At 46.8% G+C, this 17,780-nt stretch overlaps 8 protein-coding genes across 9 annotated transcripts; 5 read left to right on the top strand and 3 right to left on the bottom strand.

Annotated features, from left to right (window-relative positions):
• Window positions 1-18: 18 nt before the first annotated feature.
• On the top strand, window positions 19-1,020 carry LOC131876924 (death-associated inhibitor of apoptosis 2-like). Its single transcript, XM_059222466.1, has 2 exons — window positions 19-403; window positions 489-1,020. The coding sequence occupies exons 1-2, from the start codon at window positions 163-165 to the stop codon at window positions 998-1,000; spliced, it is 753 nt and encodes a 250-aa protein (XP_059078449.1). The 5' UTR covers window positions 19-162; the 3' UTR covers window positions 1,001-1,020.
• On the bottom strand, window positions 884-2,735 carry LOC131876920 (uncharacterized). Its single transcript, XM_059222462.1, has 5 exons — window positions 2,439-2,735; window positions 2,090-2,355; window positions 1,813-2,024; window positions 1,462-1,718; window positions 884-1,389 (listed from the first exon to the last, which is right to left on the bottom strand). The coding sequence occupies exons 1-5, from the start codon at window positions 2,598-2,600 to the stop codon at window positions 1,042-1,044; spliced, it is 1,245 nt and encodes a 414-aa protein (XP_059078445.1). The 5' UTR covers window positions 2,601-2,735; the 3' UTR covers window positions 884-1,041.
• LOC131876918 (activating signal cointegrator 1 complex subunit 2-like) lies at window positions 2,615-5,226 on the bottom strand. The gene has a single exon (XM_059222460.1). It carries the CDS (start codon window positions 4,955-4,957, stop codon window positions 2,735-2,737), a length of 2,223 nt encoding a protein of 740 aa, XP_059078443.1. The 5' UTR covers window positions 4,958-5,226; the 3' UTR covers window positions 2,615-2,734.
• A 969-nt stretch (window positions 5,227-6,195) lies between these two features.
• LOC131876921 (inositol monophosphatase 1-like) lies at window positions 6,196-8,525 on the top strand. 2 transcript variants are annotated; one of them, XM_059222463.1, is made up of 5 exons: window positions 6,196-6,333; window positions 7,170-7,650; window positions 7,710-7,883; window positions 7,971-8,060; window positions 8,166-8,525. In XM_059222463.1, exons 2-5 carry the CDS (start codon window positions 7,197-7,199, stop codon window positions 8,342-8,344), a joined length of 897 nt encoding a protein of 298 aa, XP_059078446.1. In that variant the 5' UTR covers window positions 6,196-6,333; window positions 7,170-7,196; the 3' UTR covers window positions 8,345-8,525. The 2 variants fall into 2 exon arrangements, with proteins under 2 accessions (XP_059078446.1, XP_059078447.1); XM_059222464.1 differs by lacking the exon at window positions 6,196-6,333 and adding an exon at window positions 6,761-6,879.
• LOC131876928 (uncharacterized) lies at window positions 6,340-7,170 on the top strand. The gene has a single exon (XM_059222471.1). The coding sequence runs from the start codon at window positions 6,536-6,538 to the stop codon at window positions 7,061-7,063; it is 528 nt and encodes a 175-aa protein (XP_059078454.1). The 5' UTR covers window positions 6,340-6,535; the 3' UTR covers window positions 7,064-7,170.
• On the bottom strand, window positions 7,925-9,812 carry LOC131876926 (uncharacterized). Its single transcript, XM_059222469.1, has 2 exons — window positions 9,227-9,812; window positions 7,925-8,687 (listed from the first exon to the last, which is right to left on the bottom strand). Exons 1-2 carry the CDS (start codon window positions 9,663-9,665, stop codon window positions 8,437-8,439), a joined length of 690 nt encoding a protein of 229 aa, XP_059078452.1. The 5' UTR covers window positions 9,666-9,812; the 3' UTR covers window positions 7,925-8,436.
• A 109-nt stretch (window positions 9,813-9,921) lies between these two features.
• On the top strand, window positions 9,922-11,365 carry LOC131876925 (estradiol 17-beta-dehydrogenase 8-like). The gene is made up of 5 exons (XM_059222468.1): window positions 9,922-10,207; window positions 10,508-10,588; window positions 10,664-10,877; window positions 10,943-11,106; window positions 11,172-11,365. The coding sequence occupies exons 1-5, from the start codon at window positions 10,070-10,072 to the stop codon at window positions 11,313-11,315; spliced, it is 741 nt and encodes a 246-aa protein (XP_059078451.1). The 5' UTR covers window positions 9,922-10,069; the 3' UTR covers window positions 11,316-11,365.
• A 1,841-nt stretch (window positions 11,366-13,206) lies between these two features.
• Window positions 13,207-17,738, top strand: LOC131893540 (craniofacial development protein 1-like). Its single transcript, XM_059243598.1, has 4 exons — window positions 13,207-13,674; window positions 16,778-17,096; window positions 17,172-17,435; window positions 17,507-17,738. The coding sequence occupies exons 1-4, from the start codon at window positions 13,362-13,364 to the stop codon at window positions 17,604-17,606; spliced, it is 996 nt and encodes a 331-aa protein (XP_059099581.1). The 5' UTR covers window positions 13,207-13,361; the 3' UTR covers window positions 17,607-17,738.
• Window positions 17,739-17,780: the final 42 nt, after the last annotated feature.

The following is a 17,780-nucleotide window of genomic DNA, read 5'->3' as shown; positions in this document are numbered from 1 at the left end:
TCTCTCAAGATAAAAAAGCGATGTTGACATTGTTAAGTTTACGTTAGAAATTCAGGATTCAGAAGTCAGAATTCAATCAGTCATCAATAGCAAAACAGGGCAATCGGAACTAAACGTTAAAGATCTGAAGACCCAAGAAGCTTTATTGAACAAAACTTCTCCATGAAAAGTGATTATACCGTTGGCGAGGACGTCGTCAATTTCGCTAGAAAAAGTCCAAACTCGTTCCCGGAACGGGATCTGCCCACCCACTCGCTCCAAAGAGGGCATATTTTCAAACATGAGGGACCAGATGCGCCCCATTATGCTCACAAGAGCACAAGATTGGAGTCGTTTCATAATTGGCCACGAGCATTGCGCCAAACACCACAGGAATTAGCCGACGCTGGATTCTTTTATCAAGGTAAGGCATCGATATCCCTCCAAAAGAACCTTGTGTCACACGATAACATCCTTTCAATTTGGGTTGATCTATTTGCCTCGTTCAGGGACGGGGGATCAAGTTCTTTGTTTCTATTGTGGCGGAGGCTTGAAGAGTTGGGATCCGCTGGATGAACCGTGGCGGGAGCATGCGAAATGGCACGGACATTGTGAATTCGTGTTGATGGTAAAAGGCAAAGCCTTCGTACACCAAGTTTTACGAGAAGGAGAAAGCAGGTCAACCACCCAATCTCCCGATATGGCAGCCAATTCAAGAGCTTCAGTGGAAGCGGAGGATTTGAAGCTTGGTGGAATCAATCAAGAGAATCAGAAGAACTCCCCAAGATTGCCACCAAGTAAGAAAACACTCACTTGTCACCATTCCACGGAAGAGCTTTTTAGTGAAAATGAGAAACTAAAAGAAGACCGATTGTGTCGCATTTGTTTCGACAATGAGAGGCAGTTAGTGTTTATGCCTTGCGGCCATTTATTTGCTTGTGGAAGTTGTGGGCTCAATTTAACCAACTGTCCCGTGTGTCGCACAAAAATTGGAGCCTCAATACGAATATATATGTCTTAGTAAGAAGCCATTCAACTCTCTCTTTCTCTCTCCTTTTGTTTCTATTTATCCATAAGAACTTGCAGTACATTTTGTTCGCGTACTAGAGAATGAACACGTCTCACAATAAATAACGCATGGTCTTTGCTACGATTGATCATACTTGGACCGATCGTATTTAGACAACGTTCCATGTACTCCTCACTGAGCTTCTTCCAAAGTCCAGTCATGATCACCCGTGCATAGTCCAACCAGATCAAATCGTACCCAATCCTGAATTCCTCAGATATCTCGTCCCATATCGTTTTGGGGAGAAATTCTGACAAACAGTGACAATAAAAATCCACGAGTTTGTCCATGTTCGGCAAAACGTCGGCTTGTAAAGTCGTCGTGAGCACATACGCAACATCCTGTGAATTTGGATTTTAATTCTAAAAGATTAGATCGACGCCTTACTCTCATACTCCCGTCAGTTTTCTCACTTGTAAGGGATTCCCGCTACCAGTCCATTGCATGTCTATGAACAACACGTTTCCGTCGTTTGTTTGGCTGAGAAACAGATTGAATCCCTTGCAGTCGCCATGAATCCGCGTCAAAGCGGTTTTCCCCACAAAAGTGTCCAACTTCTCGGCGTGAGTGACGACATCCGTCACAAGAGTGTCAGCATTTGGTACACTCGCCGCCAAACTGGGGAGGCGTTTCAGTAAAGCTGACCACGTGATTACCGCATCCTCGAGTTCTGAAAGACAAGGATAGAAATGTACAAGTAGCATCCTTGTGCGTATTAACATCCACAAAGTACAAAAGAGATGAAACGTTGATATTTTCCATACCCTGCAGCGGTTTTCGCCGCTCCAGGGTCCAAAAACTGCCTCTTGGTTCATACGAAGGGAGTCGGTTCCAGAAGAAGGCGTGGAATTTGGCCAAATTTCTGAGCACGCTCTTGGCTTGTGTCTCGTCGATTTGGCAGGACTGGTAGAAACTCTCGGATACGTCGTCCATTAAAATGAAGAAGTATGAACTACCCAAGATGTCGTCCTCGCACCTGGAATAAAAATATCACTTCACATTCCCATACCAAACGAAAGAAAAGGAGCTTTTAGACCGTACTGGATTTTGCTGCCATCCGAGTAGTAAATCCTGGGGAAAAGAGCTCGGATCTCGTCCGCATTTTCCAAACCTAGCAATTCTTTGTAGAAATCAATTTCTCGTTGGACGGACTCCACAAATTGCTTCCACATGACCATGTTGGATTTCGGAGGTAATTCACCGGGAACGATTCGTTTGGCGATTAAGTGTCTGCGTTGGGATTGGCCTTGGTCATCTAATCCCTCCAATTGAATGGAAAACATGTTGGCTTGCATTCCTCGGATCAACTATTAGAGGCAGTTTTTTTTCATAATTTAGTAACAGGGAAATCAACCATGGTCTGGAACTAAACTAGATCAACTAGATCCACCTTTTCTCGCGGAACTATGAATTTCGTAGCCTCCGACCAGACGTGCACTCGAAACCAATTGATCTCCATGATCTGACCATTGGGCAACGTCATCTCCAAGATTCTTTGGTACAAGAGCTCGTCGAATTCATCGGCACGCGGATAACCACCTCCGGCCATCATTTTGAATACTTCCGTCTACAAGATGAAGCAAACCAACTCCAAATTAGATGATAGTTATTGATGCGGTCGAGGTCGTTTTTCACAATCATCTTTATTCATTAAGACCTGTAGCTTCTTTTTATATCACACGTCTACTAGGCCTTGTTGTATTTCCGATCCGCCATGGCTCGGTGATGCTTGCCCTTGTTGGCGTTCTTCCTCGCACGGTTGATGAGCACGCTCTTGTCCTGACCTTGGCCTTTAGCCTTACCCACCACATCACGAGAGGGTGGATTGGGGTTAGGATTGCCTTTGGATCGCATCTTGTGCGCTTGGCGCTCTTGACGTTTCCGCTCGTTGGCCTCACGGATTTCGGCAGGATTCCGCAAGAACTCGTCTTTCTCATCGCCATCACCATCGCTCTCATCCTCGTCTTGGTCGTTAGGATTGCCTTTACTGTAGGTGATATGACCCCCTCCCAAAGCACGAGGCAAGACGAAAGGCCGTCTTTCGGTGAGCTCGTCTTGGGCATCAGGCTCGGTTTGACCGATGGCGTTATCATCATAGGTGTCATCATACTCGTCATCGTAGTTTGTGTCGTACTCTCCGCCCACCACGATGTCTTCAGTGACAATGGAGAGCTTGGAGTACATGTCCTTGAGACCTTGGAGCTCGGTTTTGTCATCCAAAAGCGCATTACCAGCGTTTTTCACCAGTCTCTTCTTACCAATTTGAACCTTGGACATGTCAATCGTGTCCCGGACATTGATATCAAACTCGTCTCCGTCGTGAATATTCCGTCGGGGCTGGCCGGATGTGCTCAAAGACGGCGTGGGCTTGAGGTTCCGGGATTTCTGACGATCTACCTCGATCAAATGTGGGGGGATGTTCTCTTCTAGCAAGGCATTGATCACTTTCTCGGGATCTTGGTCAAAATACTGTAGACATTCCTCGATGAATCCGTCGCCAAAATCCGGAAAGAGGTCTTTGATCTGGGAAATGCGAAACACCAAAGCCACTTCGGCTTCGTCGATGTCCGCTACCGCGTGTTTTTCAGGCTCGGGTTCAACAGGTTTCGATCCGGTTTTGGTCTTGGGACGAGCGCCACTGAGGAGGGTTGGTTTGGGTGCCAATTCTTGTGTGAGTTTCCGTTGGATTTGCTCGGAAAACTCATTCAACACGCTTTGGACGCCCTCCAGAATGAAGCTCACCCGCATGGGATCTAAATCAGCACCCGCTTGGTCAAAAATGTGGAAGTCATCCTCCAGATTGTAGCTTTTGGCATAATCCGCCAAGAGCGCCCCATCCGAGAGACATTCCGTGGCGATCTGAAGAAAGCTTTCGGCCAGTTCGTCTTTCCGATCGGATTCAAAGATGGGCTCTATACACGCGTGCATAACTATCCGGCGAAATAGATTCACACTGGCCAATCGGCACATTTGCAATCGCGACACTAGCTCGTCGTTTAAGTCGGTAGGAATGTATCCAGCTGCGGTTTGGTGGCTGACAAATCGCAAGGTCCCGACTAACACTTGTTGGTAAAAGGGCGATAAAGCGGTCAAGAACTGTCCGTCATAAAAGGCTTGCGACGTTAAAGGACAAGCCAGCGTGAGGCCCTCAATGGACAAGACAATATCACAGGCGTAGACGACCACGTCTTGAAGGGCCAATAGTTTCTGGGGATCATCACAATTGTAATAGGTGGTCTGAACCTCGACTTGGTTGACCACGGTCTGGAGGGCCTTGACCACGGTCACCACGCTGGAACGAAGATCCGCCAGATATTTGGGCTGCCGTTTGAACACGTTGGCCACCATCTTGTCCACGATGGCCGGATTACAAGGTCGGAACAGCACACAAATGTCCATCAATCGGGGAATGTCGATCAGAAAATGGCCGTAGATGGTCTGTCCGAAAAAGGCGGGACTCATAAAATGGGCCGAGGACTCTTTGTGGGTGGACAAACGCACCATCACCAAAAACGTCAGGCGCAAGACCTCGGACATGAGGCTGTGCACCTCGGGGTGATTGGCTATTTTCCGCGCGTCCAGGTCGAAGTGGCGGGGCAGGTTTTGCAGCAACCCGCCCATGAGAGTCCGGAGCTGAGGGTCGTAGATCATTTGCGACCAAAATTGGTGATGTTCTAATCGCAGAAGAAAGGTCAGGTCTTGCTCCAAGAAACGAGTACGTTCCAGCCACAACACCAAGTCGGCTTGACCATCCAGAGGCGGATTTTCAAAGGGCAGCCACGTACGGGCAATCACCCAGCCGGCGTCTAGGGCGGGGCGAGAGGCGTTCAGACCGTTAGCCGAGCTCACCCAGCTTACGCTTCGCGCTTCCAGGGGCAAGGCCGGCGATGGATCGGACTCGTCGGACATGATCAGGATGAGGAAAGAGAGGTCGGATGGAAAAAGATGCTGGTATGTACAAGATGAATGCGAACTAGGGAAATGACATGCCGTGCTGTAACTGACACATACACAATGTGGTAGCAGTAAATGAATGTATGTTTGTTGTTTACTTCTTTGGATCACAGACTCGTGGACGTAGTGACCAAATGGTTTTGACTAAAAAAGGCACAGCCCACCGGGGGTTCCAATTTCAGTATTGGAGCGTTAAGAGAGACCGAAACAAATAAAAATGATTAAAACATTACATTGGTGTATGATTTAGACAAGTCGCTGTGTCCATGAGCGTTCTTAAAGCGCAGGGCCGATTGTTAGGACGAACAGTATATTGACCACTTCATTTTCCCCATCTGAGTAAAGGGAAGGGTTTTATTCTTATTAAATTTCTTTGCGAACTTCCTTAACGTTGCTGGGAATGGAATCCCCAGCCAGCAATTCAACAAGAAAAACTGATGAATCTCATCGATCTTTACCTCATGTCTGATCCACCAACGAGAGTTGGGGTATCGGGCCGACTAATAGACCCTTTTTGGAGGAAAATATTATGCCAAGATATTTTATCTCAAATTTTTTGAACCAAACAAAAAGAAAAGAAACAAAGATATGCCGTCGAATTTTCTGAAGGCTAGATGTGGAGAAAAGAGCTAAAACTAGGTCTTTGGAGCTAGAAATGGTCACTTGGTTGTTCGTGCCTCTGTTTTCCAGACAAGGTGACTAGTTTCGCCTATTTATTCTTGAATAGTTGAAAACGGATTTTCTCAGGGATGGAACAGATTAAGCCGAATTTAGGTTCGTCAGAGTTTGTTATTTGTTTTGATTTGATGATTGATGATTGCAAAGTTAAGGCATGAGACAAGAATTTTTCAAAAAGGATGTGATATTCCTTGTCCATCCGAGATTTCCGAAAACTCGACAGGTTTCTTAAATTCAGTGAGTGAGAGTTTGCTGTTTTACTGTTCACTGAACAGTGTCCCCTCTAGTCCACTTCACTTATGTTGTTTAGAGACGACAAGAGGCAGTGATGCTGAAATGGCTCAATGGCTAGGAAATCTTTGAACACATCGTAATACCTTATTATCGAAACTCAATGAAAAGCGATTGTCAAATACGTTAATATCAAACCGATTCGAACAGACCTAATGCGATTCAATCCAATCACAGCCATACAGCGATATAAATTCTTGGCCACTTGTTGATAATCATGACATTCATTCTCGTTCTCTCAAGACCGCAACCCTGTTAGTTGTTCATTCCACTGTGTCGTTATTCTGTGAACAAGTACGTAGACTACGAGGTAGCGTAGCGTACGTAGTTGAGGCCTAGAGCGTACGTCTGCTTCAATCTCGGTGAGTGTATTTATTCATGGCCACCATCACATTTATGACAAATTAGGCTCCGTCTTAATTGATCCGCTGTTACTCTGCCTTCTGACGACGGTCCCTTTCCAACCCTAATTACCAGCCCCTCCTCGTCATGCCTGATTATTGCTAATCGCCTCACATCCCTCCCTTCTTCCTTCGTTCCTTCGTTACCTTGATTGCCTTAGTCATGATTTCCTCGGTGATGATGATAAGGTTGGTCCGACCACGCCTCAATCTCAGTCTTCCTGTTGCCCTCCCGTTCCCAGTCTCCAGCCTCCCTCCCAACTATCGGGGCAAGTCCTCCTCGGAGAAGGATGGATCGATCCGCCCTAGGAACAAGGACGCCAAGAAAAAACGCAAGTTTTTGGACTTCAACCCACAACCCGAGAATCCAGAACAAAAGGACAATCTTGAGCGGTTTTTGGCCTTGGAACAGGCCTTAGAGCGCGGGTTGGATCGATCGCGACTGACTGAGCAGGATTGGGCTGTTCACCGGACGCATCAAGAAGCCGTACAAGATTTCCAGTTGATGTATACTGATCCGATTTCGGGCTTACAGGTCTTCACGCGATTAAGGCATTTTCTCAAAAATCGATGTTGCGGATCGGCTTGTCGCCATTGTGTGTACGATCATGTCAAGGTCAAACCGAACAAGAAGGCCACTCGCGAGTTTAATACGGCCTTTTGGCAGGACAAGAAACCACCTCTTTCGTAGTGATAGTACATGGAGTGAATAAAACGAGACTTACAGGCTGCTACAGATCCACGTTAACCTTCGATATGTGATTGACAAGTTGCGACGGGTTGATATTTTCTTTCAGACCCCACACGTGATCTCATCGCGGAGCATGTCGCCCAACGAGGATGTGAACCCACTGGATCTGGAGCATTTCATGAGCGTGGCCTTGAAATTGGTGCATGAAGCCGGGGAAATGATTGTCAAGGCCTTAGATGATCGCTCAACGGTGGAGGCCAAGTCAGCCAATGAGCCCGAAGGACACGCCTCGGCCATCCTGACCGAGACCGATACCAATGTGGAGAAGCATATCATCTCGGGCTTGGCGTCCAAATTCCCCGAGCACCGTTTCATCGGCGAAGAGTCCATGTCGGATGCTACGGACGGTCAGATCGCTCAGTTCTCGCATCAGCCTACGTGGATCATTGATCCGATCGATGGCACCATGAACTTCGTACACGCCAATCCTTTGGTGTGCACGTCAGTGGCTTTGACCGTCAATCGTCACGTGGTCCTGGGCATTGTGAACAATCCCGTCACCCGGTCGTGCTACACGGCCATTAAAGGTGGCAAGGAGATTCTCAAATCAATGTGGTATAACAAGACTAATAGCCATATTTTTTAGGAAAGGGCGCTTTCTTGAATGGCAGTAAGCTTTTAAAAACATCCGGGATTGAAGATTTGGGCCAAGCCATGATCTTCATGGAGCTATCAGCCGGTGCCCATGAGCACAAGCGACAAGTGGCCTTGGACAATGTGGCGGCGTTCATGGAGAAAGCTCACGCTATCCGATGCCCAGGTAACGTTATATACTCAAAAGTTAATTGTCTAGTGTTTCAATACCGATCAAGTAGTTAATATTTTTTTAAATATTTTTTTCACGTAGGACCTGCGGCTTTGGACATTGCTTGGGTGGGTGCGGGCAGTGGGGATGCCTTTTTCCATTTTTCAATCCACGTGTGGGACATGGCGGCAGGTGAATTGTCCTCTCTCATTTGTTTTTTGTTCAAGGACAAATGGGACAAGTGCTCATGATTAGGAACAACAGTCTTTGATTCGAGTGCATTTTGGTTGCTTATAGGTGCGTTGATTGTGACCGAGGCTGGAGGAGCTGTGCTGGATCCATCGGGCAAGGAATTCGACATGATGTCGCGAGGAATCGTGGCGGCGGCCACGCCCCAATTGGCCAAAGAAGTAGTGGAACATCTCAAGATATACGTGGCCCTCCCCAGGGACTACCCTGAGCACTGCCCACTTTGAACATGCCATGCGTACGATTGTGTCTGTGTTTATGTCTGTGCGTAGATGTAGAAACGTATCTATATATTCGTCTTGATGCAACCAAGCTTTAATTAAGGGAGGTCGGTGAGCGTTTTTTTCAACCGATTCAGCGGCTCGTGGAATGTGTTTGAGGCTAATAAATGAATGATGCTGGCCTTAAGGGTGTGCTCCGACTCATATTTTAGGTCCGATCGATTCCAATTCTGAGCAATGATCGCCAAACCGTTGGCCAGGAATTGTTCACCCGACGGTGTGTTGATGGCCTCTAGATCCGACTCCTTGATCTCGATCTGCTTGCGTTTTTCCAGACCCAAATCATGACCTTAAAATTCCACAAATTAAATTCAGGACACGTACAGAGGGGGATCGTTTGCTCAAAATATGTATATGTAATCTAATTGGAGCTTAAAAGTTTCAATTTCAATCACATCCAGAGAATCGAATTGAATCCAAAGGGATGTCCTAAAAAAATGCAGCTGAATTCCATTTCACACAAAGCCAGTTCTTGTCCATGATTAATATTAGACTCCGACAAATATGTTGCTTTCACGTCGAGCAGAAATGGCAGCAATTTGACGGTTCAGATGTGTGAAAGAGCTGAACCGAGCTACGCATAGGGAGGAAAACTGGTGAGTACAACCCTCTCGAATTTCTGTTCGACATTCGTACAACGTTTATTGTCGGAGTCTACTGATTATGCTCTTAGAAAGGACATTGCAAAGTAATTGAGTCATGTAAGGAGGAAAATAAAATGCACGGCAATTACGCCCCAAAATGCTAATGATCCAATCAAAACTTTGAAGTACCCTTCAATTCACCCACAACTGTTGTCCCTTCAATACTTCAAAATGCGCCACTTACCGATTTCTCGCAGAAATGGGCCAACTCTGATATTCGACCTCTTGAGACCCGAGTAGAGCTCGCGTATGAACTCCTCGGAGAGTTCGAAAGGATTCTGCTCGTAAAAAGGTGCGGCATCCTCCTCTTGTTCGCTGATCCGCTCCGCTTCAAAATTGGTCTGAAGAACTTGCCATCGGCTGTGGAACTCGCTGCCAAGTTGTAGATGCTGGTCGAGGATCTTGAAGGAATGCAGATTGGTCTTGGAACTCTCGGATGGATGGAGCAGCAATCGGCTCTCCAAGGTGTGGAGCAAATCAGTCAGCGATCGAATGTCTTCCCGTGGACGACGCTCAATTTTAAAAGCTTCACATAGTTTGATCAAGTGATCCGGAGACAACTCCCGCGGTCGAGCCACTCGATCCAATAAATATTGAAAATCCTCCACAACCATTTCACTCATGGTTTCGCTCGATCAAGATGATCTCAAGGAAGAGCAACGCAAACCATCGTGGATTGGGTTTGTATTACGTAATTCAGGCACAGACCATGGCAGGTCCCCGGACTGACGTCATAACCTTGAAGGTCGCCACTTCCATAGGTTGGTGTGAAAAATGAGTCAGGGATTAAAGTTCCTGTTTTGACAATAGATAAATTGACAGAAGGCCCAACTTTTGGCTTGTGATTGGGATGTGATCTCACTGCATCACAGAGTAGACCCCTTGGCTAACGTCACCCTGTACGTTGATTTTGGTCATGTCAACTGGAGGCTCGGTCGCCTCTCCCTCAACTACCATTCCATCCAGGATCTTGAGCTTCCATGTTAGAGAGTGACATTCTGCTCTCGATCAGGATTGACCATTCACGATGTTGAGCGGAAGATTGGCGCTTGTAACGGGTGGTGGGCGTGGAATTGGGCGGGAGGTGTGCAAATTATTTGCTCGGGAAGGGGCTCGAGTGGCGGTGGCAGATTTAGATCAAGACGCCACGCGAGAAACTTTGAAGGTACTTGAAATCACGGATCATTTGATCACTGTTTTGGGCGAAACATTCTCATTAGTTTTATGGCTGTGGCACCCGAAGTAACAATGTGAACAAAAGTAATGAACTAAAAGAGAAATATTCGACTATCGCAAGTTTTGTGCTGTGCATTTTCGGCCGTTCTCTTCCGTCAAGATAATTCTTCTATAAGATTGTTCGAAAAATCAAAGAAATATTTGAAGCGAACCAAAATGATTGCGAGATCCAGGGTTATACAGCACTCTCTAATAAGGCCATACTAATCAAAGTCAATCTATCCGGCAGGAGATGGGCGGTGAAGATAACCATTTTGGTGTGGAGGCAGATGTGGCCTCCTTGGACTCGATTAAGAATACATCATCCGAGGTGACATTTTGAACACATGAAATATTTCGGTGCGATTTTCAACCCCCAGCCAAAGATATATTTTCTGTGGTATAGGTCTTCAAGAAATTCGGTGAGCATCCCAGCATTGTGGTGAACAGTGCCGGTATCACGCGAGACGGGTACCTGCTCAAGATGAGTGAGCCCAATTTCGATCAAGTCATCAATGTGAACCTCAAAGGCACCTTCAACGTCAACCAGACATTCGCTGCTGCCATGAAAAGTGCTAAAATCAACCCGGGTTCTATCATCAACGTAGCCAGTATCTCGGGTATTGAGGCTTGTTTAGCTTGAATAGCAACTCTCCATACAATTTCGCTCACTCTACCCATTTAGGTCAGGTGGGCAACGCAGGTCAAACTAATTATTCCGCCTCAAAAGCGGGTGTGATAGGCTTCACGCGCTCAGCGGCCAAGGAGTTGGGCAAATTCGGAATTCGGGTGAACTGCATCGCTCCGGGCTTCATCCAGACGCCAATGACCGATACCATTCCCGACCACGTACGCGTTGAACTACGAAACTCTGAACTAGCATGGTCAGCTCGAAGAGCAATTTCTCGTTTCAGATCAAGCAGATGCTGTTGTTTCAAATCCCGATGGGAGATTTCGGAAAACCCGAGGATATTGCGGAAGTGGCGGTCTTTTTGGCATCGGACCGCAGTCGATACATGACCGGGTCCATACTCAGCGTGAATGGTGGCCTCTACTAGGACGAACATGTGATCAAACCACAGAACGGAAAACATGCATAGATATCAAAGATGGCTTTTATTTTTCGCCAATCCCTCTTTAGTCGTCAAGAGGTTCATCCTTTATCTTAACGGTCCCAGGGTCAGGTTCAGAACTCTCGTTATCGACGGGCTCAGACTTGATTTTAGGACTGGTCATAGCGTCTTCCCCGTGGTCGTTGTCATTGGGCGTGGTGAGCGTGACCTCGGGCTCCAAGGCGCCATCGAATGCCTGACCGGCTTTGGAACGACTATGTGTCATACTCCGATGCCGCATCAAGTTGGCCCTAGTATCCGACGTGTAGCGGCAATCGGTGCATTGCAATGGGCGGGAGTGGTGGTGCTCCTGGGCCATATGTGCATCCAAGGCGGGTTGATTGAAACGCCGATTTCGACATTCGGGGTACGAACATTCCAGAGTGGGTCGGGGGTGAGCGAATCGATTGTGAGCTATGAATTCTCCGCGGGTTTTGAAGGACAAGTCGCAGCACTTGATTTCTTTCGCAAGTGGAGTATGCAAGCGGAAATGGTGGCGATTAAAATTGCTGCTGACGGACGAGGTGTAATCGCACCGAGAGCACTGGAATAGATTCTTTCCCGGTCCATTGGACTTGGGGAAGGCGAACTCTAGGACATCGCGTTTCTTGGGTTTGTAACTCAAATCCACTGTCTTCGGCGGAATGATTCGACCGAAGTTAGGAAACTCCAGCTTGATAGTGGGCACGTCGAACTCGTGCTCGTTTAGGGCTGAGAACTTGGACGTGTCTGCGGCTTTCTTCATGTAATGAGATTTTCGGTTCAATTTGGTGGGCGGAGTGGGCGGAAAGGTTTCGATTTCATTCTCCGTGGGTTTCCTCTTAGCCAAACGGCTGCGTTCGTCGTCTTTTCGCTGCTTGCGTCGTAGGGCCGCTTCCAGTTCTTCGGTCAGGCATTGTTCACTCAAACGAATGCGAAGACCGTGTCGCTTAAAGCCTTGGGCCAGATTGGGCGCTTGAAAGGCCTGAGTTCGAGGCCGGGGCGCCAGACGAAACATGTGGAACGTGTCCAGAAGGTGTTCCACCGGACCCGATTTGGTATCTGGACTTGCAGGCATTGAGGGAGGCAAGACGGGCGTGATGGTTCCGCCGGCTCGGGACTTTTTTCGAGGAACTGGGGACGCGGGCGAATGGGCGGCGGGACGGCGTTTAGTGCGAGTGGAGGGCGGTTTAGGTTGGGACGGAGTGGGGCTAGTGGTGAGGTCAATCTGGATGGGAGGTTCGGATTCGCCGGGTTCGGTCTTGATCTGGGGGTCATTTTGACGGGTTCGACGGCTGCGGCGGGTCATGTTTTCATTTGCCTTAGTGGCCTTGGATGCTGTACTACTTAGTTTCTGTGATCATGTTTGTTTTCATTTTCGAGAGTCTTGGATGTTGTTTTAGGGTGACCAATAGAGCCAGGCCTGATTTCGTCAGGGCTTTCTCAAACTTTTCTGACACCCTGACTTGCCATGCTGAATCAAACTATTATTGAGCTTTTATTGAACAGTTGAACATAAGAGTTTAAAAGATGGTGCCAAAGGCAATTCAAACGCCCGAGGAATCAACCCAGCCCAATTTAGCCAATCTCTCTGTCAATTTTTGTCGACCTCCTGAGAAAAGCGAGAAAAGCGCACTCTGGCGGGCAGATCTTAAACACTTCTTCTTGAAGCGTAGTCTGAACTTTCAATATAACAAAAAGTTAGAACGAAGGGAAAATATAATCCGACAAGAGCCTGGTTTGACCATCAAAGAACCAAGAGAAGCAAGTTTACTTTAAGTGAGAAGGTCAACATGTGTTTCGATGCATCAATTCAAAGAAGCCCCATTTCTGCGACCAAGTCGTCTGGTCACGCTGATCGGTGTTTTCATTTCGCAAGTTCGCGATTCATCTTGCTCGTAGAGATCACAAAGCCGTGATCGAAATCCCGCCCTAACCACTCCCATTCTGCGGAGCCTCGATCAGCATTAACTGAGTCCCGTGTCTCTCAAACTACCGTAGTGACCGTGAGACATGGGCGATTTTCTTCACGCCACGGATTTGGGCTCGGATACGGACGACGAGGATTACGTGCCCGAGGAGCCCCAAGAAGTTTTGTCCGAGGAAGACGATGACGGTGATGTAGGCCAATCCAGTCGCCCAGGATCCCAAAAGAAGTCGAAGAAAAAGAACCCGGGAGGGCCAGATTCGCTCAAACGAGGAGCGATTTTTGAGCTGGATGAAGATGAGAAACGGGCGGAGGCCCAGCGACGCAAGGAATTTGATCTGGAAAAAGTCGAGATCAAAGCCGAGGAGGAGAAAAAGAAAACTGACGATCTCTGGGCAGGTGAGCGATTACCTCAACATGTCTGAATTGGTTGCATAGATCTACCAATAAGTGAGCGATCTTACTAAATATTTAAGTTGCCATTATAGCCCAAGGTAAATTGCGGAAGAATAATCGAATGTGTCATATGTGAAAATGATGTAATCCAGCTCATGATTGAGGTTCGTTTTTTTCTAGATTCATATAATTGTATCCAGCTTTTTAGGGCAAGGGTTGAGTAGAATAGGCTTTCGACTCTCTGCATCAGCGCTATAAGGATTGGTTATCAGTATCTGTAAATTGATGGAAGAAAAGCCAGACCTATTTTGACACAGCTATGTATAAACACATAATCCAGGTTGAATTCTTCAACACTAATGTGTAATATGTGTAATCATGGTCTGACATGAGCCCTGTGAAACTTCAACATTTCGTTCCTTTGTTTGCGCTCAATAGTTAAGGGGAAAACATTCTCAATTCCGACCATAAACTTAAATGTATTTTCCGCAACTTTCGTCCTCAATTGACTGGAATACTTTTTTTCTCATTCAAAATTGGTACAATCATTGGCGAAAGTTAACCAACTTTTGGACCCTTGTGAATAAATTCGAAATTTTTGAAACGCTTCAATCAGAAAAATAGCCAGATTGCCCGGAGAAAGGCTTCTAGGTACGCCTACTTCCACTCAAGAGATTGCTTTAGATATCCATGAGAGAAGAGTTGTCTTCGTCTTTCGTGGGAGGCTTCGATTCCACGGTTTCGGGTTCATCTTGAGTGATCGTGATAGTCGGAAAAGGGGGAGATGGTGTTGGTGATGGGATGGTGGTTTGGGCACCCCCCTGGACTTTTTCATGATCTGGTGAAAAATCCATCTCTTCTGGCTCGATACGCCCTGGTTGGGTCAGTACGTCTTCCTCGATCTCAGGGTCTGACTCGTCATGATGCAGTTCAAGGTCAACGAGGAGACCCAAGTCTTCTTTTGGTTGGGGATCAGACTCTTCTTTGTCGAACGGTTCGGGTGTCTCTTGGTAATTCGGATTATCAAAAGAAGTGGCCGAGTTCGTTGTAGCGATTTTCGGAAGTGCCAACGGAGCAGGGTTGTTCTCTTCGGAAGGTGTTTCCCTGTTAGACTTCTCTTGATAGTTGGGGTTTTCGAAGCCTTGGACGGTAGGGCCCACCTCGGATTTGGCCTTTGTGGTCACTGGCTCTGGCTGAGAAGCGTCCATGTTGATATTCGTATTTTCATATTCCACACTGTCATCTTGAACGAATTGCTTTGTTACGTCTGGTACGGAAGTGACTTCAAAGTTGGGATCATCATTGTTGAGATTGCTCTCGTCTCTCGAAACAGTTGAAGTCAATGGCTCAACAGAGTTCTTCCCTAGATTGGCTTCCTCTTGATTTTCGTCGAACAACGGGTTGGAGAAGGATTTCTCGCTTTCTCCGAGATTCGAACTCTCAGACTCGTTCTTAGGTTGATGAACCAAAGCTGATTTGGACACTTTCTCAAACATAGGATTGGTAAACGATCGAACCAGTGACTCGTCGGCCTCCTCTGCATCTTCGGCTTCCTTCAAGGATTTGAACGTAAGACCCAATGAAGACGGTTCAGACATCGAAATGGAAGGAGACCCGTCGTCGGAATGGAATTCCTCGTCCAGATTGGATTGCATCTCTTGACCCTCAGATAATCGACCAAAAGAGAACTGGCCACCCGCGTTTCCACCCTCTGTTCTCCGGAACTTGTAGAAACTGAAGGCGCTAGTGGCCGACGTGGTTAAGCTTGGCCAAGATCCATACGTCAGTGGAGTGATTTTCTGGGTTTTAGCTTGGTTGAAGACAAAGAGGGCAAGATATGCCAACGCCACTGTCAAGCCTATCACAATCAAGTACCCGAAAGCCTTTCCAGCTCTCTTCAAAGCTGACGGTGGCGTGACGTCGGATTCCTCCAACCACAAATACATACCTTTGGGTGAAATCAAAGTTTGTAGCTCTTGGTAAACCCATCGTCCGATATCAATCGCAGATTGAATGTCTCCTTGGGAGTCCACGAACATTATCTCGTAATCATGGGCGTTAATTCTGTTGATATGATACTTCACATTGGATCCATGTTCATCATCCATAGAGTTTGATATAACGTGTTTTTTGACGACGGCTTCGAGAAGCGAGATTTTCAAATCTTGTGTCTGAGTGTCAATATGGATAATTGATCCGCACATATCGAAACAACAATGCCCAAATGACTTCAGAGCACTCGAGCATTGAGGAGGATGGCATTGAGCCCCGCCCAACTGGCAAACTGTACTCAGTATGGGCGTGTTTCCACATTCACAACCCAAGGCATCCGTGCAATGATCTTGGTGGACTAAAAGACTTTGATTCCCCCGAAACATCATAGAACCTGGGGGATTTGTCGCCATGGCCTTGAAGGTTGTGGTATCGTAACCAACTTGATCAATCGTTAGTCTCCCAATGTGTGTTTCATGATGGGAAATGGACACTAAATACGCCGCGTCGGAAGGGAAAATCACATGGTCAAAGCGACAAGGGATTTGATTCAGATGCGGAACCGGTGTGGGGTCCTCGTTCTCTCGCCAATTTGCCGGATCATGCCAAAATGATGCCTCTTTCGGCAAGAATACTGCATCCCCAATTGCGTTAGAACACTTGGACAGGATTTCTTGTGGAGTCTCCTTACTTTTGTTAGTAAAGAAACCCCCTCTAAAATCTTTGGGGAAAAGCACCATTCCATTATTTGGAAGCACCATCTCGGCTCCGATGGTGAGAGAGGCGGGGAAAAACACCACTCTTTTCTCAGGGAGGATCATCCTTTGCCCAGGACAAGGCAATTGATTGTCCACCCATAACTTTGGATTACCTAGATCTAGACTTTGGCGCCAGATCTTGAACTCGGCTTGAAGAGAGCTGTATGTGAATAAAAAGCAGAGTAGTGCTTCGGTTTTTAGCCACATCTTTCTTCATCAATAATCGGCTTGGGTCTGTTTGCAAAAGAGAGGTAATGCTTATCAAAATGAGAGGATCATATTTCTCGTCGATGAACCTGGTGCCTTCGAAAACGCCCATCTAAAATCATGCGAGTGGTTTTTTTTTTAACTTCCAGATTTTAAAAAGGAGTCGAATGCCAAACCTAAGCCCAAACCCGTTGCTGGAACCGGATTGGGTGCTCTTACATCCACTGTCACCTCATCCAAAAAAGGGGGAGGGTCAAGAAGCTTGCTGAGCTCTATCTTTGACTCCAAACCTGCGAAAGAGAATCCAGCCCCTCAATCCAAGCCCAGAAGTTTACTCAGTTCGATATTTGATAAGAAAGAGGAGAGTCCAAAACCAACAGAGCCGTCCAAAGAGGTGAAGGAGGAATCAAACGAAGATGCCAAGCTCAAAATCACTCAGGTCTTTGATTTTGCCGGCGAAAACGTTGAGTGAGTGTACATAATTCGCCTCGTTCAGGCAGATTTATTAGTAATTGCGCTTAATTCATCGCCAAATGTGTTTAGAGTCACCAAAGAAGTGGATAAGAACTCAAAAGAGGCCCAAAAGTTTCTCAAGGCTCAAGAAAAAGTGAGTGGATCGACTGCCACACTCCCAAATGCTGTCGCCAAAAGGCCAGCAGTGGGTGGGTTGGCCAGTATTATGAATGAAATCTCGGGCAAAAAGAAGAAGATGGGTTGTCTGGACAAGTCCAAGATGGATTGGGACTCTTACGTAAACAAGGAAGGCATTAAAGAAGAACTGACCACTCACAATCGAGGCAAAGACGGGTGGGTATTCAATAGAGCTAAATTAGAAAGTCCATTCATGTAATATTTTATTAACTAATGTGTCTCTTTAGATTCGTGGAAAAGCAAGAATTCTTGGAACGGGCCGATCTTCGCCGATTCGAATTGGAAAAAACGGCCCGAGAAAAGACCCGCAAAACGTTGAACAGATGAAGCATATCTCGGGGATCTCCCCACATCCCTTGCTACATCCAGAGCATTACCAACCCACGACATACATTCTTTTGTAACTAGCCTTGTCATCAATTCATGCGATATGTCTGTATTAAATGTTGTGTACTCCTGTTTTCGAGTTGCTACTAGTTCTGAGGCGAGTTTTTTAAAAGC

The sequence above is a fragment of the Tigriopus californicus genome, chromosome 2, assembly GCF_007210705.1.
Source record: "Tigriopus californicus strain San Diego chromosome 2, Tcal_SD_v2.1, whole genome shotgun sequence".
Classification (NCBI taxonomy): Eukaryota; Metazoa; Arthropoda; class Copepoda; order Harpacticoida; family Harpacticidae; genus Tigriopus; species Tigriopus californicus.
Note: the sequence above shows the minus strand (reverse complement) of the source record. Positions and strands in the feature narration are given on the sequence as shown.